Source organism: Lepus europaeus, chromosome 11, assembly GCF_033115175.1.
Source record: "Lepus europaeus isolate LE1 chromosome 11, mLepTim1.pri, whole genome shotgun sequence".
In the NCBI taxonomy this organism is placed as follows: domain Eukaryota; kingdom Metazoa; phylum Chordata; class Mammalia; order Lagomorpha; family Leporidae; genus Lepus; species Lepus europaeus.
Window position 1 is genome coordinate 63,506,623 of NC_084837.1, and position 25,545 is coordinate 63,532,167.

The following is a 25,545-nucleotide window of genomic DNA, read 5'->3' on the forward strand; positions in this document are numbered from 1 at the left end:
GCAGGCCTCTGGTGTCAGCAGGACTCTAGAGCATAGAGGTCCTGGGGTAAATGCCACAGTAATGATAAATAGACTTTGCAAGCCAGAAGCCATACAAGTCCTCTTCCACGTCCAGCTTCCTTGATGGCCACCTGCAGTGTCCCAGCAACGCTGAGTGACACTGCAGTAATGCCAGCGTGAAGGGGCAGACGGTGTGACTGCTGAAGATTAGCCTATTGAGCCGCAGCGCTGGCTGGAAATACTTATTTCTTCACACAGGATCCTAGGAAATGGCCTACCATTCAGAATATTTGGACACTGCATTTTTTCCTAATTTTCCTTTGGTGACTTTGTTTCTTTTCAGTTATTAGCCCCTTCAAGTTGACAACTGTAGCAACACAGACTCCAGTCTCCAATAAGAAACCTGTTTTTGATCTCAAAGCAAGTTTGTCTCGACCCCTCAACTATGAGCCACATAAAGGTATGTGGAAGTGTTTAAATGGACAAGGCTGGTTAAAACAAAATAAAACAAAAAAACCTTAGAATTAAAAATTCTGCAGGGTATGAGAAAAGCCTAGGAGCCTTTCTCTGCCTCTGTTCCCACACGGACCTATGATTTCAAAGAATATCTATTAAACATGCACTAAGTAACTGACTCACTTATATTTCAGAGGTATAACTTCTAACCAACATGAAGGTACTTCAAAGCCTGTAGAGAATAGAATTAAAAGCTATGTTTATTTTAGTAAAAACTTGAAATCCACGAATACAAGGATTTTTAAAAAGTTCAAGAGTGTGAATTATGAAAACATTATGCATGGATTGTGTTTGGCACTGGGTTGGGCATTGGTGCTGGGTTTAACCACCACTTGAGACACCTGCATACCACACCTGGTACCAGGTTTTGAGTTCTGGCTCCTCCACTTCCAATCCAGCTTCTGCTGACATGCACTCCAGGAAGTAACAGATGATGTTTCACGTACTTGGGTCCCTGCCGCCCACTTGCAAGACCCGGATGCAATTCCAGGCTCCTGGCTTCAGGCCTAGCCCAGTCCTGGCTGATGTAGGCATTTGAGAAGTGAACCAGCAGATAGATGATCTCTTTCACTTTGGTAGCTCTACCTTTAAAATAAATAAAAATTAAAATAAAAAAAAGGGGGCCAGCATGTGGCACAGAAAGTTAATCCTCTGCCTGCGGTGCAGGCATCCCATATGGGCACCGGTTCTAGTCCCAGCTGCTCCTCTTCCAATCCAGCTCTCTACTATGGCCTGGGAAAGCAGTAAAAGATGGCCCAAGTCTTTGGGCCCTTGCACCTGTGTGGGAGACCAGAGGAAGCTCCTAGCTCCTGGCTCCTGGTTTCAGATCGGCGCAGCTCCGGCCATTGTGGCCATCTGGAGAATGAATCAGTGGATGGAAGACCTTTCTCTCTGTCTCTCCTTTTGTCTGTAACTCTACCTTTCAATAAATAAATAAAATCTTTAAAAAAATAAAAAATAAAACTTCGTGAGGATGGGCATGTGGCACAGGGATTAGCCAATGCTTGGGATGCCTGCATCACACAGGAGTGCCTGATTCAAGTGTGGCTTCTCCACTTCTGATTCACCTTCTTGCTAATGCATATCTTTGGAATTGGCGGATGATGGTACAGTAATAGGTTCCTTGCTGCCCATGTAAAAGACCTGGGTTGAGTTCCAGCCTCCTTGCTTTGACCGGGTTTGTCGTAGGTATTTGGGAAGTAACCCAATAGATGCAAGATATCTTTCTTTGAAATAAAAGTATTTTTAGTTACTTTTACTAAAATAAATTTAGTTTTATTTAAAGATTTAGTTATTTATTTGAAAGTCAGAATTACAGAAGACAGATCTTCCAACTGCTGGTTCACTCCCTAGACGGCCACAACAGCTGGCTGGGTTGGGCCAGGAGCTTCTTCTGTGTCTCCCACATGGGTACAGGGGCCCAAGCATTTGGACCATCTTCCACTACTTTCCCAGGAGCAATAGCAGAGAGCTGGATTGAAGTGGGACAGCTAGGACTCAAACCAGTGCCGATATGGGATGTAGGCACTGCAGATGGTAGCTTAACCTGCTGTGCCACAGCACAAGCCCCTAAACTTAGCTTTTAATTCAGTCTACTAAATTTCATCCACAATCAGACTTGTAAATCAGCCTGTGCAGCATCTATGGGAGGAGTATTTTTTTTTAAAGACTTATTTATTTGAAAGAGTTACACAGAGAGAGAAGGAGAGGCAGAGAGAGAGAGAGGTCTTCCATCCGCTGGCTCACTCCCCAGTTGGCCGCAATGGCTGGCGCTGGACTGATCCAAAGCCAGGAAACAGGAGCCTCCTCTGGGTCTCTCATGCTGGTGCTGGGGCCCAAGGACTTGGGCCATCTTCTGCTTTCCCAGGCCATAGCAGAGCTGGATTGGAAGTGGAGCAGCTGGGACATGAACCGGCACCCACATAGGATGGTGGCACTGCAGGCAGTGGCTTTACCCATAGTCCACAGCGCTGGCCCTGGAGTATGTTCTCTACAGCTCCTGTAGGAGCCCAGAGTGGGACCTCTGGCCACATATTGGCCAGGTGTCACTCTTCAGCACACCTGAAATTCATTTAAAATAACAATACCTAATGTAATCTATCTTCCAGTACTTCTGGAATTACTATAAAACACCAAGACTTCATAAAAGAATCACATTTAGGTAGCACTGTTTATCTTATTTACAAATCTTAGAGGTAAGAGTCAGCTAAACTGGTTTTAAAAAGAAGGAACACCGCAGATACGCCAATCTGTGGCCACGCCGGCCCCCTCATGCAGGGCCAAACCTCGCCTTTGTCCAACTCTTCACTCTGATTCTGCCTCCACCTCTCCGCTCCCCTCGCAGAGACCTTTAATGTGACTGCTTGTCACCTCTCCCCCGTCCTCCTGCCCAAGTCACCCTGACAGCTGCCGGAGCTCCAGAGCAGCCTCTCTGCTTCACGCCTGGAGTGCAGCACTGACCCCCCGACTGCACTCCAGCCACACTGCTCTGAGCCCCTCAGACGTGGAGTGCATTCCCACCTCCAGGTGTCTGAACTTGTTCCCCATGCCTCGTGCAGACCTCACAGCGCGCGTGCCCCCCCTTGCATGGTATGGTCCCCACTGTCTCCACCTCAGGTCTTCCTCCCTTCCTCCTCCCACAAGCACTCTTCACACCTTGCTCTGACAAACCTTCACAGCACTGAGCACCCTCTCACCTAAGTGGTTAGGATTTTTGAATTTTAAAATCCAATGTCTATCTGTTTGGATATCTATTAAGTCATCAGGCACAGGGGCCGGTGCTGTGGCACAGTGGGTTAATCCTCTGCCTGTGGCGCCAGCATCACATGGGGTGCCGGTTCTAGTCTCAGCTGCTCCTCTTCTGATCCAGCTCTCTGCTGTGGCCTGGGAAAGCAGTGGAGGATGGCCCAGGTGCTGGGCCCCTGCATCTGCATGGGGGACCAGGAAGAAGCTCCTGGCTTCAGATTGGCCCAGCTCTGGCTGTTGCGGCCATTTGGGGAGTGAACCAGTGGATGGAAGACCTTTCTGTCTTCCTCTACCTCTCAAATAAATCTTTAGAAAAAAAAAATCATCACAGATATAACTGTAAAAGCAATATAATCATCAATAACTTAATTGTGGGATAAGTATTATGTAGTAGCATATGAGGCTGAACCACAGGAATTTTAAAAATTTTATTTGAAAAGCAGAGTTACAGAGAGAAGGAGAAACAGATCTTCCATCCACTGGTTCGCCCCTCAAATGGCTGCAATGGCCAGGACTGGGCCAGGCCAGGGCCAGGAGCTTCTTCGATTCTCCCACAGTGCAGGGGCCCGGGGACTTGAGCCATCTTTTCTTGGGTGTATTAGCAGGAAACTAGATCATAAGTAGAAGAGCCAGGACTCAAACCAGTACCCAATGGGATGCTACTGTTGCAGGCAATGTCTTAACTCACTGTGCCACAATGCTACCCCAGGAATGTTTTAAGATTTATTTATTTGAAAGGCAGAGTGACAGAGACACACATAGGCAGATCTTCCAGCTGTTGGTTCATTCCTGAAATGGCCACAATGACCAGGACTGGGCCAGGCTAAAACCAGGAGACAAGAAGTCCATCTGTGTCTTCCCACATGGATGGCAGGGGCCCAAGTACCTGCACCATCATCCACTGCCTTTCTTGGCACATTAGCAAGAAGCTGGGACTGATGTGGGATGCAGGCAGGGCAAGCAGCAGCTTAACCTGCTGTGTTACATCAGCCCCAAGTTGTTTTTTTAAACAAACATCTGGAAATTTAGTCCAAGTTCTTTTCATTTTATAATTGTCATTTTTGGGATTATAGAATAATAGTATGGTCTTTTACATACAGATTAATCTTGAGAATATTTGTAATTTACTAATTTTGGAATGTGCAAGGATATTTCAAAAAGTTCCTAGAAAATTGGCATTAAAAAATAACATGCATTGTCCAGGAACTTTTTGAAGCCCCCTAGTAAAATGTGCTATTAACTACATTCACCACACCATGCAACAGGTCTAAGTGCTTCACTCCTCCTGAGAGTGCTGTACCCTTTGATCCTCTCCCCTTAACCCCTCTTCCCTTCTGCAACTGCCATTCTACTCTCCTTCTATGAATTCTTTTGGATGGCACACATAAGTGAGAAGATGTACTGTGTGTCTTTCTGTCCCTGGCTTATTTCACCTAACACAGTGTTCTCAAACTGCAACCATTTTGCAAATGACAGGATTTCCTTCCTTTGTAAGGGTGAATAGTATTACATTGTATAATATAAATCCAAGTATATCCCATTCTATCTGCTTATCTATTGATGGACACTTAGACTGATTCTTTATCTTGACTTTTGTGGATATTGACATGGTGAACACAGACCTGCAGACATCTCTTCCACAAACTGATGTCAGATCTTCTGGGTTTTTGGATGACTAGATCCAGTTCCAGTTCTAATGCCAACAAAATATTCCCACTCATCCACTCATTTGATAAAATACTCCTGCATTTTAACAGGTAAAGACAATAACAATGCACAGATGAAATATTACCTTAAGCGCATACCTATGTGATCAGGTTTCTTTTTTTCTGTGATTTTCCAAGGATTAAATATGTCCTCTGTGGAATGTGAAATTAAATTGCAAACTATATTGGGCAGTTGTCCATAAAAACAAAGTGTAAATGTTGATAGCAAACAGGTAGCCACAGTTAAAGAGAATAAAGCTGGGAATATAAATAAAAATCAAGGTTTTGTTTCTGTCCTAAATTTAGGAAAGCTGAAACCATGGGGGCAATCTAAAGAAAATTCTTCTCTGAATGAACACGGAAACAGAGTTAGCTTCCACAAGAAAAGTTACAAACAACCACGACTCCAGACTAGGTGAGTTCACAAGTATCCACTTCTATAATTCTTTTCATTTTTAAAGACCGTATAAACCATCACCTCCCAGTGATGGTGAGTCACAGTGGCAGTGCAGCTGAAGGTTACAAGTGGAATGTTCTAATCCCTCTGTGTAACCTAATACCTAAGACTGGGCAGTTCTGGGAGTCTGAGATCAGATGTCTCCTGGTGAGAGCCTCAGGCTGTATCAGACCATGGCAGATGCCATCACATGTCGGGAACACTTAGAAGAGTGGGGTCTGGACCTTACTTTAGGGCATGCCATAGTCAAGGTCATTAATCCTGTCCTGCAACTCCTCACCCATTCCCGCAAGACAGTGGTGCCCTCATTCCCTGACTTCCTCCCGCTGGCTCTTCAAGCTTCCACCCCCTTCTCAGTACAGTTACACTGAGGCTCACGCTTCTAGCATTTCAATCTTTGGGGAACAAGCTATAGCACAGAGTTACCCACAGAATTTGCAAACTACCGCTGCCTGCCTCTAGTGCAGTGGATTCTCATGTGGTAGGTGTGGAGTGAGGCCCAAGCAGCTGCATTGTTTCCAGGGTGCTACTGTTAAGTCACAAGATCCTGAATGAGCCCTGCTCTACGTGAGAAATCCTGACACCAGTGTTCAAGTGCCCAGGAACCCTAGTATGCCCGTGGTTGTGAAGTCCTCAAGCCTAAGGAAACGTGGTTGATGGCACACCAGGGCCCTCCTCGGGGGAGAAACACATGTTGGTCTTTCAAGGCTTCCTTCAGCCTCCAAATCAAATAAAGCCAGAGCTCATTCTGGGCTGCAGCTGGGCCTAGTCGAGTCCATACTCCCTGCCAGGAACCCTCAACAGGGTTTACTGTTGTTTATATCTTGCTGCCGCCAAGGCCTTTACCTGTACTTGAGTGTAAGATAGTTAACATGAGCTGGGGCCTTTTCTTTCTTTTTGCCCAATTCCCTAGAGGGGAAATAACAAACACAGGGACCTAAGTCAGTAGACACTGCCTCTAGTTCTAGCGGTTTCTTGGGACTACTTGACTTTGCACTTACCTTTGACTTACTTCTAGGAGTGGGGATTTCAAATTTGAAACAAATGTGTAAAGTACAGGGGTTGAATCCAATCACCAAAGTGCCCCTGGTTTGTTTCATGCATGATTTAAATGCAGAATTAATGTCAAAGAGGAAAACAGCCATTGCTAAGCCCTTTGAGGCACAATGGCCAAGAGCTGGAACTGCAAGGTAGAGCCAGTGCCCTGGACGAGTCTGGTTTTACACAAACGTGCCAAATATGGTTCTAAGTTTGGACATTAGGCTGTAATGTCTGAAGTGTCTGTCAAGCTCTGCTGCAGCCTCATGTGTGACCTGTCCCCCTTAGGGAAGAGCAACGGAAGAAACATGAGCAAGAACGAAAAGAGAAGAAAGCGAAGGTTTTGGGTGCTCGAAGGGGCCTCAGTGTGGTTAAAGATTAATCATTTTTGAACATCCTGTAAATATTCCTTCATTCTGCATTTGTTTCCTTTTGTAAATAATTTTGTACTGTTTTCCAAGCTTTGGTCAAAACCTCTTTTTTCTACTACATCTTAATCTCTGTACTGTCCAGGAGTTCTTCATGTGCTGTACCCTGAAGAGACATCACCACCTTAAAGCTCAGATACTTTGCAATGGTTTTGCATAAACCATTCTTCTACTACAGATTTTGAGACTACATTTTTAATGTCAAGTTCCCTCCGCTGGTTCTCATTAACACAGCTGCAGTCTGCTTTGGGCTTTCACCCATAGGCAGCTAGTTGGAGCATACACTCCAGGAGAGTCTGAACGAAACCAAGAGGCGGCTATGCTGGGAGGGAAAGGCCACCTCTTCATCCTGTAGTCTAAAGAACCTGGTGATACTAATGAAACTGGGCTGATGGTTTGCTTATAGCATCAATATTTTATCTACATAAGAAGTGTATTTAGCTTATATGCATCTTTGTTCAAACCACTACATATAATTGCCATCCGTCACAGATTTATTCCAGCCTTGCTTATTTAAAAAAAAAAAAAGCTACAGGGTCCTATCAAGATTTGAGGATTAGTACATTAAGGTTTATTATGCTGTCAGCTTACTCATTTTAGACAAAGAGTTGCTTACCTTATATCTTTGTTCCTTCCTCTAAGTAGAGATTCTGTGTTTTGTACCATTCAAAGATTTTCATAAATAAATTTCTTCTGATATTCATTCGTTGTAAACATGTCTTATAAGAATTAGTTGAACAGCTAATATCTGTGTGCCCTTTCCTGACCCTTGCATTAGAATGACTCCTTTCTCTGTCTTTCTCTACATCTCAAATAAATAATAAATGGCTGTATTTTTCTTTTGTATTTGCATAGCACCTCTCAGGTTTGGTTATACTTTATTTATATATATGTTCAGAGCATGGCACATACCTAAATATTTGAAAAATTCATTTTCCTACCAACAGGCAGAAATCTGATCAAATATACTTCTATGAATGTAAAATACTACAACTACTTTTAAAGAAACTAGTCAATGTTTTCCACAAGTTTTATCTACATTTACCCTGTGTAGTCGTACCATACCATTCCTCAGCAGGTACCCAAAAGACATGAAAGCATACATTCCTATGCAGACTTTACCCTGAATATTCTTGCTACCTTTAATGGTGAAAAACTGGTAATAACCCAAACGTCCATCACCAGATGAATGGATGGATATATTCTGGTATACCCATGTTACTTGGAATAAAGGAATAAACTATTCATAGAAAATAGAATTTTTCTTGTATTGTGTGATCCTATTTCTATTAAATTCTAGAAAATACGAACTACAGTGATAGAAAACAGATCAGAGATTCCCTCAAGGTAGATGGGATTATAATCATGACCTTGACTCTGATGATGGTTTCACAGGCATATGCATGTGAACTCTAACCCAACTAAACACATCACACATGTACAATTAGTATACTTGGATACCCCTCTGTAAAGCTGTGAAATTATATAGAAAGTCCTAAAGCATTCACTTAAAAAGCTACTAGAATTGTTAAGTTCATGAAGGATACAGACTGTAAGACGAATACCAACAATTAAATTTCTATTTCCTAGCATTGAACATGAAATTTCTCAAGTTTCATTCACAACAATATCACAGAGTAAACATACGTGGGAATAGAATTAACAAAACTGCAAGGCTCTTACCCTGAAAATTAGGAAACACTGCTAAAAGAAATTCAAGAGTTATCCATGGATCAGAACTGTTAGACTGAAAACACTTCCCAAAATGATCTGTAGATTTAACAGAATCCTTATAAAATTCACACCTGGCTTTTTTGTGCAGTTAACTAGAAAGTTCATAAGGAAATATAAATGGCCAAAACAGTCTTGGGAAGTAAACATCTTCTACTTTTGTTCTTTCTTAATTTCAAACTGGCCACAAAGCTATAGTAACAAGACTGCAGTATCGGCATAAAGAGAAACATATAGATCAACAGAATAAAAATAAAGGATAGAGGAGTGGGTGTTTAACCTAGTGCTTAAGATGTCCACGTCCCACACTGGAGTACCTGGCTTCAATTTCCAAACTCCAGCTCCTGTCCCCAGGTTCCTGCAGTTGCAGACAATGAGAAGCAATGCCAATGGCGCAACTGCCTGGGTTCCTGCCATCCACAAACGAGACCTAGACTGATTTCCTGGCTTCAGCTGGGCCCAGCCCCAGTGATTGTTGGAATCTGGGGATTGTTTAAAGCAAGTCCAGGGGTTGGCACTGTGGCATAATGGGTAAAACCCCAGCCTGCAACACCAGCATCCCACATGGCCACCGGTTCATGTCCTGGCTACTCCACTTCTGACCCAGGTACTGACTAATGGCCCTAGAAGGCAGTGGAAGATGGCACAAGTGTTTGGGTCCCTGACACCCATGTGGGAGGCCCGGCTAAAGCTCCTGGCTTCCGCCTGGCCAGCCCTAGCAGGTGCAGCCATCTGGGGAGTGAACTAGACGGAAGATCTCTCAATAATCCTAATTTTCAAATTTTTTTTTAAAAAGGGGGGGCTAGAGGCCGGCGCCATGGCTCAATACGCTAATCCTCCGCCTGTGGCGCCGGCACACCGGGTTCTAGTCCTGGTCGGGGCACCAGATTCTGTCCCGGTTGCCCTTCTTCCAGGCCAGCTCTCTGCTGTGGCCCGGGAATGCAGTGGAGGATGGCCCAAGTGCTTGGGCCCTGCACCCCATGGGAGACCAGGAGAAGCACCTGGCTCCTGGCTTCGGATCAGCGCAGTGTGCCGGCCGCAGCGCGCCGGCCGTGGCGGCCATAGGAGGGTGAACCAACGGCAAAGGAAGACCTTTCTCTCTGTCTCTCTCTCTCTGTCCACTCTGCCTGTAAAAAAAAAAAAAAAAGGGGGGGGGGGCTAGAAATACATTTATGGCCAACTAGTTTTAATAAAGATAACAAGATTATTCAATGGGGAAAGAACACTCATTTCAATAAAAGTACTGGGAAAACGATATACACCAAAAATTTTTTTTTACCTGTATCTCACACTACACGCAAAAATGAACTCAAAATTATCAGGCCTAATTTTAAGATCTTAAATTATAAACTTGGGGGCTGCCTTTGTGGTGCTGCAGGTTAAACTGCCATCTGCAACACAGCATCCCATACTGGAGCACTAGTTCACATCCCAGTTGCTCCACTTAGGAAACAGTTCCTCATTAACACTCCTGGGAAAGCAGTGGATGAAACTGCAGACGCCTAGCCTCAGCTTGGCCTTGCCCCAGCCGTGTGGCCATCTGAGAAGTGAATCAACAGATGGAAGATCTCTTTCTAGCTCTCCATCATTCTGTGTTTCAAATAAATCTTTTAAATAAATTTTTTAAAATGTTTAGAAGAGAGAATACTAAGAGCCAGGGTTCTAAAAACAAAACAAATAAAGAAGACACGGCAACAACAACAACAAAAAATGTTTAGAAGAAATCATAATAAATCTTGTGCTAGGCAATGATTTTTTGGATATGACAGCAAAAGGACAATTACCAAAAAGTAGATAAATCATACTTTACCAAAATATTAAATGTGGAACTGGCATCATGGTACAAGTCACAATTCAAGTCCCAACTCCTCCACTTCCAATCCAGCTCCGTGCTAACGTGCCTAAGAAAGCAGTGGAATACTTGGTTCCTGCCACACATTTGGGAGACTAAGATGGAGTTCTTGGTTCCTGGTTTCAGCCTGGCCCAGCCTTGGATGTTGCTACCTTTTGGAGAGTGAACCAGCAGATGGAATATCACACTCAGTCCTTCTCTGTCTCTCCCTGTCACTCAAATAAAAAATTTTAATGCACTTATAAGGCACCCCAAGAAAGTGAAAACAAGCTACAAACTGGGAGAAAATATCTAATAAATTATATCTGAAAAGGGACTTATACCAGAACATGTAAGTTCTAACAATCCCATGAGAAGTCTTTTTAAAAAATTGAATTGCCGGGGCTGGGAGGGAGGGAGGGAGAAACAGATCTTCCATCCGCTGGTTCACTCCTCAAATGGCTGCAATGGACAGGGCTGGGCCAGACTGAAGCCAGGAGTTTCTTCTGGTCTCTGACATTGGTTCAGGGGCCCAAGGACTTGGGCCATCTTCCACTGCTTTCCCAGGTGCATTAGCAGGGAGCTAGATTGGAAGTAGAGCAGCTGGGACCTGAACCAGCACTAATACAGGATGCCGGCATTGCAGGCAGTAGCTTAACCCGCTACACTCCAACACTGGCCCTGAGCCAATTCAATTTTAAAATGAGCAAAAGACTTGAGTAGATAATTCAATGAAAATGATGTGTGAATGGCCAATACATATATGAAAAGCTTGACATTATTATAAATGTTTATATATATATATATATATATATATATATGTAAATCACAATGAACTATCACTTCATACCCACTAGAATTGCTATAGTCCAGAGATAAGTGTTGGTGAGGATTTTTTAAGAAACTGGAATCATACACTTCAGGACCCCATGGTATAAAGGGTCTCACTGCTTCAAATGGAAAACTGATTACCCCTTGACCCAGCAGTTCCACTCCTAGTCTTTATGATGATACTTTAAAAAGTTAATGGAAAATGGAATTAAAAGCTAAGTTTATTTCAGTGCAAACTTTTTTTAAATCAATGCAGAGAAGGATCTTCACAAGTATGTTATACAAAATTGTGGAGGCGTGGAACTCCTGGGGCTGGCGCTGTGGCACAGTGGATTAACGCCCTGGCCTGAAGCGCCAGCATCCCATAGGGGTGCCAGTTTGAGACCCGGCTGCTCCACTTCCAATCCAGCTCTCTGCTATGACCTGAGAAAGCAGTGGAAGATGGCCCAAGTGCTTGGGCCCCTGCACCTGCGTGGGAGACCCAGAAGAAGTTCCTGGCTCCTGGATTTGGATCAGCTCAGCTACAGCTGTTGTGGCCACTTGGGGAGTGAACCAGTGAATGGAAGATCTCTCTCTGTTGCTACCTCTCTCTGTAACTCTTTCAAATAAATAAAAAATTATAATAAATCTTTAAAAAAAAAAAAAAAAAACTGTAACTCCTGACTCCAGATTCCTGATAATACAGACCCTGGCAGACAGCAGGGAATGGCTCAAGTAGATGGGTCCCTGCCACCCATGTGGGAGACCTGGACTGAGCTACTGGCTTCAGTATGGCCCAGCTCCAGCTGCCACAGGCATTTACAAAATGAAGCACAGATGGGAGATCTGTCTCTCAGCCTTTCAAATAAATAACTTCTAAGTAAAAATAAAGCCTTTAATTCCATTTATCCACAAAATTTTACAAGTTCTCTTAAACAGCTAAGAGAAATGAAAATATTTCCACAAAGAACTTGTCTGTAACTATTTACACCAGCATTATTCATAAGAGCTAAAAAATGGGGAAAATTCCAGATGTCCATCAATGGATACAAGGATAAACAATGGGGGGGCCCAGCGCTGTGGCTCACTTGGCTAATCCTCTGCCTGCGGCGCTGGCACCCCGGGTTCTAGTCCCAGTTGGGGCGCTGGGTACTAGTCCCGGTTGCTCCTCTTCTAATCCAGCTCTCTGCTGTGGCCTGGGAGTGCAGTGGAGGATGGCCCAAGTGCTTGGGCCTTGCACCCGCATGGGAGACCAGGAGGAAGCACCTGGCTCCTGGCTTTGGATCAGCGCAGCGCTGGCCATTGTGGCCATTTGGGGGGTGAACCAACGGAAGGAAGACCTTTCTTTCTCTCTCTCTCTAACTCTACTTGTCAAATAAATAAATAAATAAATCTTAAAAAAAAAAATACAAGGATAAACAATGGAATATTACTCTGCAATAAAAAGGAAAGAACTGGGTGTACACGTGTGATCTAGCGGTTGAGATGCCCACATCCCACACTACAGTACCTGGGTTCAATCTAGCTCCTGACCAGTTTCTTGTCAATGCAGCTCTTGGGAGGCACCAGTGAAGGTTCAAATGAGAGAACAGGATTGCATTCCTGGCTCCCAGCTTGAGATTTGGCCATTATGGACATTTGCAGGCATATGGAGAGTGAACAAGAAACTGCTTTTTTTCTAGCTTCTCAAATATTTACCAAAAAAAAAAAAAAAAATAGAATGAAGCACTGATAAATGGTATAGCATGAATAAACCTCAAGGACATTTGGCTAAGTAAAAAGAAGTCACTATATATATAAAAAGAAGTGGTATAAAGGCTGTGTTCCATTTATGTGGTACCTCTTTGCAGCAGAATTTAGTCTTGTCTTGGGAATACATACCAGTCACTGATTGGATGCCATTCAAAATACTTTATTTTGTCTGTATCACTGTGGATGACACTGCTCTCAGTTGAATAAATAAAACTGCCACACGATATTCTCTATTTAAAAAGTCTTGGGCTAAGCTCTGGAGAATTTTCATAAGCAAATTCTTCTGTGTGGGCTGGATCAGTGAACACTCCAATAAAATCTATTTCCAGGAAGAATGGACCATCCACTTTATCAGCCAGGGTGAATCCTATAGAAGAGATCTAAATTTAAAAGGAAAATTAGTTAAAATGTCATACACTGACTGACGTACTGATGTTTTTGCTGGACTTTTAAAACCCCTTGAGGTGATTCCTATAAATGTCTTTACAATGTGAGGCCTCAGCAAGGAAACAGTAGTTCTCATACTCTCTAACAAGTTCTAAGAAGTACAAGCCTGCTTTTCTTTCCACACGCTCCTTCCACTGCTCTCTCCCTTTGGGTAGTGTCATTTAAGAGTAGGAAGGACAACATGAGCTCTGAGGAGGTTCCTTAATACATTCCAGAACCCATTTTAAAGCTAAAATAAAATGCATGTTGAAAAGATGATCATTCTAAAATTCCTCCAAGGTGGTGGTTTATTCAGACAAGAGGTTCAAGTCAGCACCCGTCTGGGTATCACACAGGAGGGCCTGAGTGGGGACTTCACCCTTCATCTGCGAACCTGAGCTTGTCCTCATGGAGTTCCGTTTCACTAACGAAGACACGGTTCTGAGTGAGAAATGCAGGAAAGCGTTACCTTGTCAAGAAGCAGCTGGTGCTGGACATCCCGCACTCTTCCTTGATTTGAGAAGAAAAATTTGGAGAACGGAATCTGAAAGAAGAAAACATTTACTTCATGGCGGAAATATAAGTCTATGAGGCATCCTTATGAAATTACAATGATAAACAACTTTAACAAGCGTCCAAAAATTCATTGAAAATGTGTATTATGAAAAAGCAATGCATCTATTTCAAAATTTATTCAAAAGGCAGAGATTGAGAGACACACAGACAAAGGGATCACCCATAAACTAGTTCATTCTCCAAATGTCTGCAAAAGCCAGAGTTAGACCAGGCCCAAGCCAGGAGCACAGAACTCAACTGATATATTTCATGTAGGTTTCAGAGACCAAGTGTCTCACACAGGTGACAGTAGCAATGATTACCTACTGCACATTAGCAGAAAGCTGGAATGGAGAGCAGACCCAGGAGTTAAAAGCAGACATTTGCATATGGGATGTAGGCACACATTCCAAAGTGGTGTCTTAATGGCTCCTCAACATATCTTTTAATTCTTTTTTCATAGACCTTTTTAAGTACCTTCATAAAGTTAGGACAAGTGGCTAGCCATCTGGATCAAAGACATAAATTTTAAATGAAATAAATATTAAAACACAGATAGAAGGATTTCTAAGCCAGCATTCCTAAAAGAAAAGTGACAGCATGAATTACAACTCTGGGGACAACAAAGAATATACTGGGTAGCAGGTTAACCTGCCGCCTGTGATGCCAGCATCCCATATGGGTGCAGGTTCAAGTCCTGGCTGCTCCACTTTTTTTTTTTTTTGGTCCATAATTGAGATTTTATTGGTGTTGAGCACCTGGCTCCGAGGCGGCCATTGGAGGGTGAACCAACGGCAAAGGAAGACCTTTCTCTCTGTCTCTCTCACTGTCCACTCTGCCTGTCAAAAAAAAAAAAAAATTGTATACAAATTAAAATGTGTGTGCTTATTATAAAATGTGTGTTGAGCCACGGCGCCAGCCGTGTATACAATTCTTAACATACATACCAAAAACCTAAAAAGCTATGAATTGTCAGGCCGGCGCCATGGCTTAATAGGCTAATCCTCTGCCTTGCGGCGCCGGGACACCAGGTTCTAGTCCCGGTCGGGGCGCTGGATTCTGTCCCGGTTGCCCCTCTTCCAGGCCAGCTCTCTGCTGTGGCCTGAGAGTGCAGTGGAGGATGGCCCAAGAGCTTGTGCCCTGCACCCGCATGGGAGACCAGGAGAAGCACCTGGCTCCTGGCTTCGGATCAGCGAGATGCGCCGGCCGCAGCAGCCATTGGAGGGTGAACCAACGGCAAAAAGGAAGACCTTTCTCTCTGTCTCTCTCTCTCTCACTATGCACTCTGCTTGTAAAAAAAAAAAAAAAAAAAAAAAAAAAGCTATGAATTGTCACTCTTTTTTCAAAAGTTATTCCAGCAACTTTCCAGCTTAAAATTTGGCAACTCTTCCTTAAGAGGCTATCTAGTACGAGTATATTAAAATGTTGCTATTAAAAAATCCTACCCATTCACAATTAAATATCATATACAGGAATACTCAAATTTTCAATCTTTCATGGTGCATTAACAAAATCATTAGGAAAACTGGACTACCATAACCAAAAATGCTACAGAACACACATGGTTCTGACAGAACAAGAGTGGTTTTCTGTAGGAAACAATTCTACTAAACATGGGAGAAGTAACTGAAAATATTCATGACAGATTAAATGCACAATGGGGACTCCAAATTGCCATTTAGTATGTGTTATATTGTAGGATATAAAAACCACCCCCACCTATAGAATGTTAAGCTGACACCCAAGACAGTCAAAGCCTCCCATAATTCAATATGCCACTATTTTCTGTTTGCACCAAAAAATAAACCAGCAAATGATTTCATCTCTTAAAAAAAAAATCATTTACACTTGAAAATGGGATGAGGTGGGCTTCCCACCTTTAAAAAATTTCTAGAGCTACTAAAAAACTTGCATTTACAAACTAGCTGATAAAAATATTCCTCTGGATTGTACAAGAAGGGAGACCAGTACAACTGGTAACACATGGTGTATGATATTAATCAGATTTGGCTTCTTTCTCTTCTGCTTCATCAGAGGCTAGACTCTCCTCATTTTTCATTTCTCTGTTTTCTGCAGGCGAATCTTCTTTAGCTTTTTTTTTTTTTTTTTTTTTTTTAGTTTTTGACTGGCAGAGTGGACAGTGAGAGAGAGAGAGAGACAGAGAGAAAGGTCTTCCTTTTTGCCGTTGGTTCACCCTCCAATGGCCGCCGCGGTTGTGCGGCCGGTGCACCGCGCTGATCCGATGGCAGGAGCCAGGTGTTTATCCTGGTCTCCCACGGGGTGCAGGGCCCAAGCTCTTGGGCCATCCTCCACTGCACTCCCTGGCCACAGCAGAGAGCTGGCCTGGAAGAGGGGCAACCGGGATAGAATCCGGTGCCCCGACCGGGACTAGAACCCGGTGTGCCGGCGCCGCAAGGCGGAGGATTAGCCTATTGAGCCGCGGCGCCGGCCTTCTTTAGCTTCTTGATCAGCCACCTTGGCCTGTTTTCTCTTTGCTTGCACTTCTTTGATGACATCCTTTCCAGTGGCCTTCCTGGGCTTCGCTTCCACTTTCATGGGCGCTGGCTTTGCCACGTGGTCCTTCTCTTGGGCTCCTCCATCACTGCCCCTTCGGCAGAGCTGACCTTCCTCTTGGACATCTTGGTGGCAGGAAAGGCACGTGCCAGGTGCCTGCAAGCCTTTGCAAAGCTGGGCTGCCTAGCCACTGCCTCTCCTCCCGACACCTGATCTGCTGGGACCCACGGTAGGAGCAGTGGGAGAACTGGATGGAACCAGACTGGGAGCCTGCCTGGCTATTCCATTTCTGATCCAGGTACCTACCAATGTGCCTGGGAAGGTAGCAGAGATGGCCCAAGTACTTGGGACCCTGCCATCCAAGGGTGAGACCCAGATGAACATCCTGGCTTTGGCCTACCCAACCCTAGCCAGGGTGGCCTTCTGGGAAGTGAACCAGCAGAAGGAAGATCTCTCCTTCTCTCATTCTTTGTAACTCTTCCCTTCAAATAAATAAATCTTTGTAAAGAATATAATAGGGGCTAGAGCTATGGTGTAGCAGGTTAAGCCACAGCCTTCAATGTAGGGAACTGGTTTGAGTCCTGGCTGCTCCACTTCCAATCCAGCTCCCTGAGAACATGCCTGGGAAAAGCAACAGAAGACGGCCCAAGTGTCTGCGCCTTTGCACCTATGTAGGAGACTAAGATTAAGCTTCTGGCTTTAGCTTGGCCCAGCCCTGGCTGTTGCGGCCATTTGGGAAGCATACTGTTGGATGGAAAACATCTCTCCCTCCCTCCCTCTCATCCCCTCCTCTCCCTCTCCCCCCGACCCCAGAAGAGATTCCCTAGGGCCAGCACTGTGGCGTAGTAGGCTAAGCCTCTGCCTCTGACACAAGCATCCCATATGGATGCTGGTTCAAGTCCCAGCTGCTCCACTTTTGATCCAGCTCTCTGCTATGGCCTGGGAAAGCAGTGGAAGATGACCCAAATTCTTGGGCCCATGCACTATGTGGGAGACCTGGAAGAAGCTCCTGGCTCCCTGCTTTTGCCTAGCCCAGCCCTGGCAGTGGCAGCCATTTAAGAAGTGAACCAGTGGATGGAAGACCTCTCTGTATCTCCTTCTCTTTCTGTAACTGCCTTTCAAAATAAATTAAATCTTTAAAAAACAAACAATAAAAACAGTAAGAGCTAAAGCTCACAAATGCCAACACATTAAAAAAAAAAGACTTCTTTCTACACACCATACTCCAATTTCCAAGACAGATCAGTAAGACAAAGTAAACTATAATATAACCACAATCTCAAAAGACCTCGTTTTCATAAACAGTAAAGCTCTGTGCCATTACCTTGACATTCTGCCAGTAGGGCCCCCCACGAGTGAACATGAAGTAACTGTACATCTGATTCTTCCTCTGGATTAAATCCGTATCCTCTCTGATATTCACCATCCAAGGCCGGCCATCCCCACGGACTCGGAGATACAGTGTGTTGAACTGGGACCAATCATAGGTTTTTTTCCTCTCAAAGAAGCCCTAAGAAACAGAAAGAAAAGTTAAATTTTCTCCCATTTCCCACTATCAGCAAATTATGAATCATCACCCAGCTGGCAGCATCAAAAAGAATTTGGCAGGGGCCTGCACGGTGGCGTAGCAGGTAAAGCCACCGCCTGCAGTGCCAGCATCCTATATGGGCACCAATTCAAGTCCTGGCCGCTCCACTTCCCATCCAGCTCTCTGCTATGGCCTGGGAAAGCAGTGGAAAATGGCCCAAGCCCTTGAGCCCCTGCACCCAGGAGGGAGTCCAGGAAGAGGCTCCTGGCTTTGGATCAGCACAGCTCCAGCCATTGCAGCCAACTGGGGAGTGAACCATAGGATGGAAGACCTCTCTCTCTCTCTCTCTCTCTCTCTCTCTCTTCCTTTCCTACTCTCTCTGTGTAACTCTGACTTTCAAGTAAATAAATAAATCTTTAAAAAAAAAAAAAACAATTTGCCACCTTCCAGTCTCTTCTTTTTGCCACCATAAGGAGGCAGGTAAAATGAGTGATTATTATTTTGGCAAAGAATACTGACAGAATCAAACGTTTCTAAGGTAATGTTCACCATAAAACATTTACAGGTGGCAGATGATCTTTTTGTTGCTTCACCCTTCTTTTTTTTTAAGATTTATTTATTTATTTATTTATTTGAAAGTCAGAGTTACACAGAGAGAAGGAGAGGCATAGAGAGAGATCAAGATCTTCCATCCGCTGGTTCACTCCCCAGTTGGCCACAAGGGCCAGAGCTGTACCTATCCAAAGCTAGGAGCCAGGAGCTTCTACTACTTTCCCAGGCCACAGCAGAGAGCTGGATCGGAAGTGGAACAGCCGGGTCTCAAACCAGTGCCCATATGGGATGCCAGCAATGCAGGTGGCGGCTTTACCCACTACGCCAAGCACCGGCCCCTGCTTCACCATTCTGAGGAACAGCTTCTGAATAGCCTATTTCATAGCACTTGCCTTGCTGGAAGTCAGAAAACTATGACAAATAGAGCTTGTTTGAAAAGCAGTATTTAATAACAGTTAGCATTCTCTGAATGCCTACATGAAGCATTTTGCATGATTCTGTTTAATCCTCAAAACAGCCTTGTCTACTAGGTATTGTCATGTTACCCCACTTTACAGAAACTGAGCACTCAGCCAATAGGCAGTATAGTCAGTGCTCTTGAACTTCAAAATAAGTGTGCTTAACAATTCTCTGTAATGTGTCTCTCTTCAAAAGTGCTTCTTAGTGTTATTTATTTATTTATTTATTTTTTTTGGACAGGCAGAGTGGACAGTGAGAAAGAGACAGAGAGAAAGGTCTTCCTTTGCCGTTGGTTCACCCCACAGTGCTGGCGCACCACACTGATCCAAAGCCAGGAGCCAGGTGCTTCTCCTGGTCTCCCACGTGGGTGCAGGGCCCAAGGACTCGGGCCATCCTCCACTGCCTTCCCGGGCCACAGCAGAGAGCTGGCCTGGAAGAGGGGCAACCGGGATAGAATCCGGTGCCCCGACCAGGACTAGAACCTGGTGTGCCGGCGCCGCAGGCGGAGGATTAGCCTATTGAATCACAGCGCCAGCCTCTTAGTGTTAATTTCTAAAGGTTTATTCATAGCAATTTCAAAGGTAATCTGATTTTTGGGGCTGGCACTGTGGCACAGTGGGTTAAGCTGCTGCCTGGAATTCCCACATCCCATAGGGGTGCTCATTCAAGTCCAGATGCTCTGCTTCAAATCCATCTCCCTGCTAACGCTCCTTGGAAAGCAGCAGAAGATGGCCCAAGTCCTTGGGCCTCTGCACCCACATGGGAGACCCACAAGAAGCTCCTGGCTCTGGCTTCGGCCTGGCTCAGCCCCAGTCTTGCAGCCACTTGGGGAGTGGATGAAAGATCTCTACCTCTCCTTCTGTAACTCCACTTTTCAAATAAATAAATCTTAAAAAAAAAAAAAAAAAAGAAAAGAAAAAAGGCAATCTGATTTAAAGAGTACTAATGCTCAATATTTACTAGCTACAAAACTCTGGGCCGGCACCGCAGCTCAATAGGCTAATCCTCCGCCTTGCGGCGCCGGCACACCAGGTTCTAGTTTCGGTTGGGGCGCCGGATTCTGTCCCGGTTGCCCCTCTTCCAGGCCAGCTCTCTGCTGTGGCCAGGGAGTGCAGTGGAGGATGGCCCAAGTGCTTGGGCCCTGCACCCCATGGGAGACCAGGAGAAGCACCTGGCTCCTGCCTTCGGATCAGCGCAGTGCGCCAGCTGCAGTGGCCATTGGAGGGTGAACCAACGGCAAAGGAAGACCTTTCTCTCTGTCTTTCTCTCTCTCTCTCACTGTCCACTCTGCCTGTCAAAAAGGAAAAAAAGAAAAGAAAAGAAAACTCTGGACAAGCTAATAAATCTCAAGTCTCAATTTCCTTATCGATAAAACTGAAAGTCTTTTTTTTTTTTTTAAATTTATTTACTTATTTGAAAGATAGAATTACAGAGAGAGGAAGGGAGAAAGAGAGAGACAGAGATTTTCTATCTGCTGATTCACTCCCCAAATTGTACCAATAGTCAAGCCTGGGCCAGGCCAAAGCCTGGAGTCTGGAACTCTATCTGGGTTTCCCATAGGAATGCTTGGATCCAAGGACTTAGGCCCAAATTCCATTGCCTTCCCAGAAGCATTAGAAGGAAGCTGGACTGGAAATGGAGCAGCCAAGACAAAACTGTGGTGTCAGACTGCAGCTTAATGCACCATGCCACAACATGGGTCCCTGGGACAGCCCTATTTCACAAGACCATCATGAAGAATAAATGGAATAATTACTCCACTGTGGGTACCTGGCCACAGAATTATTTCCTACTTTGGATTGACCAAATCCATTGTGTGGATTTTTAGGGCCTGGAAAAAAAAAATTCAAACCTCTCATGGATACACTTATGTCTGACAGAGTACATACTTTCCTGTTTTGTTACTATATGGAGAATGGGAGCCTAACGCTACACCTAACATTCACCTTTTTCCTTACAGCACAATAACCAAACAAGGTCTGTGGCCTGGGTCAGGCATAAGGCCTGTCCAGGACAGCCATGAAACCGATCAATAAAATCCACAAAAAGCCAGAAGCTGGTGAGGAGAAAAAGAAGCTGACCTAAATAACTTTGGGAAATAGTATTTTCACTGGAAACCAGAAGTCTAAAGACAAAAGAAACTGTATCTAAACACTTAATCTCCTTGGTAAGTTTTTTTCTTACAAAGGTTACAGATTAAAAGTTCTGAATCCAGGGGCCGGCACTATAGCAGGCTAAGCCTCTGCCTGCAGCACAGGCATCCCATATGAGTGGCAATTTGAGTCCTGGCTATTCCTCTTCTGATCCAGCTCTCTGCTATGGCCTGGGAAAGCAGTAGAAGGTGGCCCAAGTGCTTGGGCCCCTGCACTTGTGTGGTTGACCCGGAAGAAGCTCCTGGTTTCAGACAGGACCAGTTCTGGCCATGGCTCCCCGTTGGGTAGTGAACCAGCATGGAAGACCTCTGTTTCTGTATTTCCCTCTGTCTGGAACTCTACCTCCCAAATAAATAATTTTTTTTTTTTGACAGGCAGAGTAGACAGTGAGACAGACAGAGAAAAAGGTCTTCCTTTGCCGTTGGTTCACCCTCCAATAGCCGCCACAGCTGGCGCGCTGCGGCCGGCGCACCGCGCTGATCCAAAGCCAGGAGCCAGGTGCTTCTCCTGGTCTCCCATGGGGTGCAGGGCCCAAGGACTTGGGCCATCCTCCACTGCACTCCCGGGCCACAGCAGAGAGCTGGCCTGGAAGAGGGGCAACCAGGATAGAATCCGGCGCCCCGACCGGGACTAGAACCCGGTGTGCCGGCACTGCAAGGCGGAGGATCAGCCTATTGAGCCGTGGCAACGGCCCAAATAAATAAAATCTTAAAACTAAAAATTTCTGAATCTGCTTTACAAGTATACTAAAGTTGGTTTTATTAAAAAAATGGAAGGCATGAAACAGGCTTCTTATTGTTAGAGAGTGGAGTTACAGATAAGCAAGAAGGTAAAGATAGAATGAACCAGATTGGAGCTAGAGACAATAGTGTGAACTCAGTTTATGGTACTGACATGGATCAATAAACAGGAATAATACAGGTACTTGAGTATACACACATGTATTTCCTAGCTGTGAGCACTGACAGGCTCTAGATGTAGTGACCAACTGGAAGCAATGAGCGCATCCAGATCTTGGTGCTCATTATCATTCTCCAAAAAATGGATTCAGGACTCCTTCAATAATCAGCTAACTAGGCCAGCACCATGGCTTAACAGGCTAATCCTCCGCCTTGCGGCGCCGGCACACCGGGTTCTAGTCCCGGTTGGGGCGCCGGATTCTATCCCAGTTGCCCCTCTTCCAGGCCAGCTCTCTGCTATGGCCCGGGAAGGCAGTGGAGGATGGCCCAAGTCCTTGGGTCCTGCACCCGCATGGGAGACCAGGAGAAGCACCTGGCTCCTGGCTTCGGATCAGTACGATGCACCGGCCGCAGTGGCCACTAGAGGGTGAACCAACGGCAAAAAGAAAGACCTTTCTCTCTGTCTCTCTCCACTCTGCCTGTCAAAAAAAAAAAAAAAAAGAAAAAAAAATCAGGTAACTGCAGGGTTGGGACAGGGAAAATACCAGATGAGCTTGGAGCATCCTCAAATGCAAAAAAAAAATGCTCAAAAAACAAAAAGATAGGAGAATGTCAAAGGGGGGCCAATCTGAAAGACCACTCAATGGCCAAAACTGGAACAATCTGAGCAACAAAATACCAACACAATATTGGATTATTGACCAAAGTATGAATCAATACTAAATGACTGAACAAATAAAAGATGGGAGAAGAAACAAATCTTCCTACTGAAGAAATCTAAATTTCTTTCCCTTCAGAAGGTAGAACTTAAATCCTCTCTACCCTCCATCATGAATGTGGACGAGGGACCAGCGCTGTGGCACAGCAGGTAAAGCTGTATCAGCGCTGGTTCGAGTCCCAGCTGCTCCACTTCTGATCCAGCTCTCTGCTATGGCCAATTGGGGAGTGAACCAGTGGACAGAGGATCTCTCTCTCTCTCTCTCTCTGCCTCTCCTTCTCTCTGTGTAACTCTGACTTTCAGGTAAATAAATTTTTTTTTTTTTTTTTTACAAGCAGTGTCTCTGTCTCTCACTGTCCACTCTGCCTGTCAAAAATAAAAAAAAAAAAAAGGTAACTTTATTTTTTTTTATTTTTTATTTTTTTTTAATTTTTGACAGGCAGAGTGGACTGTGAGAGAGAGAGAGAAAGACAGAGAGAAAGGTCTTCCTTTGCCGTTGGTTCACCCTCCAATGGCCGCCGCGGTTGGCGCGCTGCGACCGGCGCACCGCGCTGATCCGATGGCAGGAGCCAGGTGCTTCTCCTGGTCTCCCATGGGGTGCAGGGCCCAAGGGCTTGGGCCATCCTCCACTGCACTCCCTGGCCACAGCAGAGAGTTGGCCTGGAAGAGGGGCAACCGGGACAGGATCGGTGCCCTGACCGGGATTAGAACCCGGTGTGCCAGCGCCGCAAGGCGGAGGATTAGCCTAGTGAGCCGCGGCGCCGGCCAAAAAAAAGGTAACTTTAAATGGAGTAAGCTGGCCAACATCATCTTTACCAGGTGATTACAGTTAACATCATCAATCATGATGATAGCATGTACCTGTGACAGGATGTGATGAGAAGGGTACACAACTGTGTGATACTCTCCCTAAAAGCCAGAACCTAAGTTTTCATCATAAAAAATAAGAAAAACTAAGAAACTATCACAGACCTGACAAAACCAAGCACACATGACAACTATATTCCATGTACTATCCTGAATGGGATCTGGGAATAGAAAATGGACATTAAAAAAACCTATTGAAATGCAACTAAAGTTTGTGATTCAGTTTAGTAACATACAAATGTCTTTTTGTTGTTGTTGTTAGATTTCTATTCACTCAACAGAGCTACAGGAAGCAGAGAAGAGGAGGAACAGAGGGGAAGGGGAAAAGGGGGAAGAGAAGAGGGGGAGAGAGACACCCTGAGAGCAAGCCAGCTATCTCCCATTCACTGGTTTCAGTCCCCAGACTGCTGCAATGGCCAAGGCTGAGCCAGGATGAAGCCAGGAACTTCATCTGGGTCTCACATGTGGGTGGCAGGGGCTCAACCACATGGACCATCTTCCACTGTTTTTCCCAGGCCATTAGCAGAGATCTGGATCAGAAGTGGAGCAGCCAGGACACAAACTGGTGCCCATGTGGGATGCTGCCATTACAAATGGTGGCTTTACTGGTGACATAACATCAGCCCCATGTTTTTTGAGCGACAGATAGAGAGGGAAAGACAAAGAGTTCTTCCATCCAGTGGTTCATTCACTAAATGGCTACAACAGACAGGGTTGGGCCAGGCCAAAGTCAAGAGTCAGGAACTCCATCTGGAACTCCCAAATAGGCAGCATGAGCACAAGCACTTGGACCATCATTTGCTACCTTCCCAGGCACATTAGCAGGTAGCTGAATTGGAAGCAGAGCAGCCAGAACTCAAACAGGCATTTGGATATGGGACGCCAACACTAAAAGCACAGGCTTAACCTGCTGCTCCACAACACCAGCCCCTCAGTGTCAGTGTCTTCACATGACGAATGCAGAGAAATTTAAAACGGGGGGGGGGCTGATACTGTGGTGCTGTAGGTCCAGTCCTGACCTGCGGCTGCCAGCATTCCACAGAAGCAGCATCTTGAGTCTCAGCTGCTCTGCTTCTGATCAGCTTCCTGCTAATGCAGCAGGAAGGCAGCAGGAAGATGGCCTGAGTGCTTGGGCCCATGCCACCCATCTGGGGGGACCCAGATGGAATTCTGGGTTGTTGGCTTCAGCCTGCCAGGCTGGTGTGGCCATTAATGGCATGAACAAGAGGATGGAAGATCTGTCTCTGTCTCTCCCTCTGTTTAATTCTTCAAGTAAATAAATGAATCTTTTCTAAAAAAAAACCTAAGATATTAACAGGAAAAGCTGTGCATGGTGGTGGGGTGCATGAAAAATCTACATGAACTCTAAACAATTTCTTTCCCTGCAGAAGACCAAACTTAATCCTCTCACCTCTCCATCATGAATGTGGACTGAGAGACTCAGAAAAGAAAAAAAGAGGTAACTTTAAATGGAGTAACCTGGCCAACTTTGCACCTGCCGTTTTTCTGTAAGGCTGCAACTATTCTAAAATCAAAAGCTAACTTTAAAAAAATTTCCACAGGCTGACTGTATATTCCCCTCGCCATTACAGGGGTTAGGCTCTATCAACACTGGAGAAGATGCCAATCTCTCCAGATACCTTTCAAATGTCATCATGCCCTCTCAGCATTCCTCACATGTAACAATGTTCTTCCTAGCCCAAAGCCACTCCAGAAATAAGTCACTCCTCCTCATGTGCTTCTACTTGACACTTGTGCTGAGTAGTCAGTAATCCCACACATAGGCAATACACTAGGTGTTGCCATGTACAGAACAAACGCCACCCGTGCTACTGTGTACTACCATAAAGTTCAACTCCG

The 25,545-nt window shown here is 45.0% G+C and overlaps 2 protein-coding genes across 8 annotated transcripts in view; one reads left to right on the forward strand and one right to left on the reverse strand.

Annotated features, from left to right (window-relative positions):
• The window catches only part of NUSAP1 (nucleolar and spindle associated protein 1), a 29,748-nt gene extending 22,155 nt beyond the window's left edge, over positions 1 to 7,593 (forward strand). For all 4 annotated transcript variants that reach the window (XM_062205660.1, XM_062205661.1, XM_062205663.1 and 1 more), the window contains exons 9-11: positions 344 to 460; positions 5,274 to 5,382; positions 6,751 to 7,593. In XM_062205660.1, the coding sequence (XP_062061644.1) occupies positions 344 to 460; positions 5,274 to 5,382; positions 6,751 to 6,844 (320 nt within the window). In that variant the 3' untranslated portion in view covers positions 6,845 to 7,593. The remainder of the gene's footprint in view (positions 1 to 343; positions 461 to 5,273; positions 5,383 to 6,750) is intronic.
• A 5,550-nt stretch (positions 7,594 to 13,143) lies between these two features.
• The window catches only part of NDUFAF1 (NADH:ubiquinone oxidoreductase complex assembly factor 1), a 36,417-nt gene continuing 24,015 nt past the window's right edge, over positions 13,144 to 25,545 (reverse strand). For all 4 annotated transcript variants that reach the window (XM_062205665.1, XM_062205668.1, XM_062205666.1 and 1 more), the window contains 3 exons: positions 17,834 to 18,019; positions 13,910 to 13,984; positions 13,144 to 13,394 (listed from right to left, as the gene is read on the reverse strand). In XM_062205665.1, the coding sequence (XP_062061649.1) occupies positions 13,245 to 13,394; positions 13,910 to 13,984; positions 17,834 to 18,019 (411 nt within the window). In that variant the 3' untranslated portion in view covers positions 13,144 to 13,244. The remainder of the gene's footprint in view (positions 13,395 to 13,909; positions 13,985 to 17,833; positions 18,020 to 25,545) is intronic.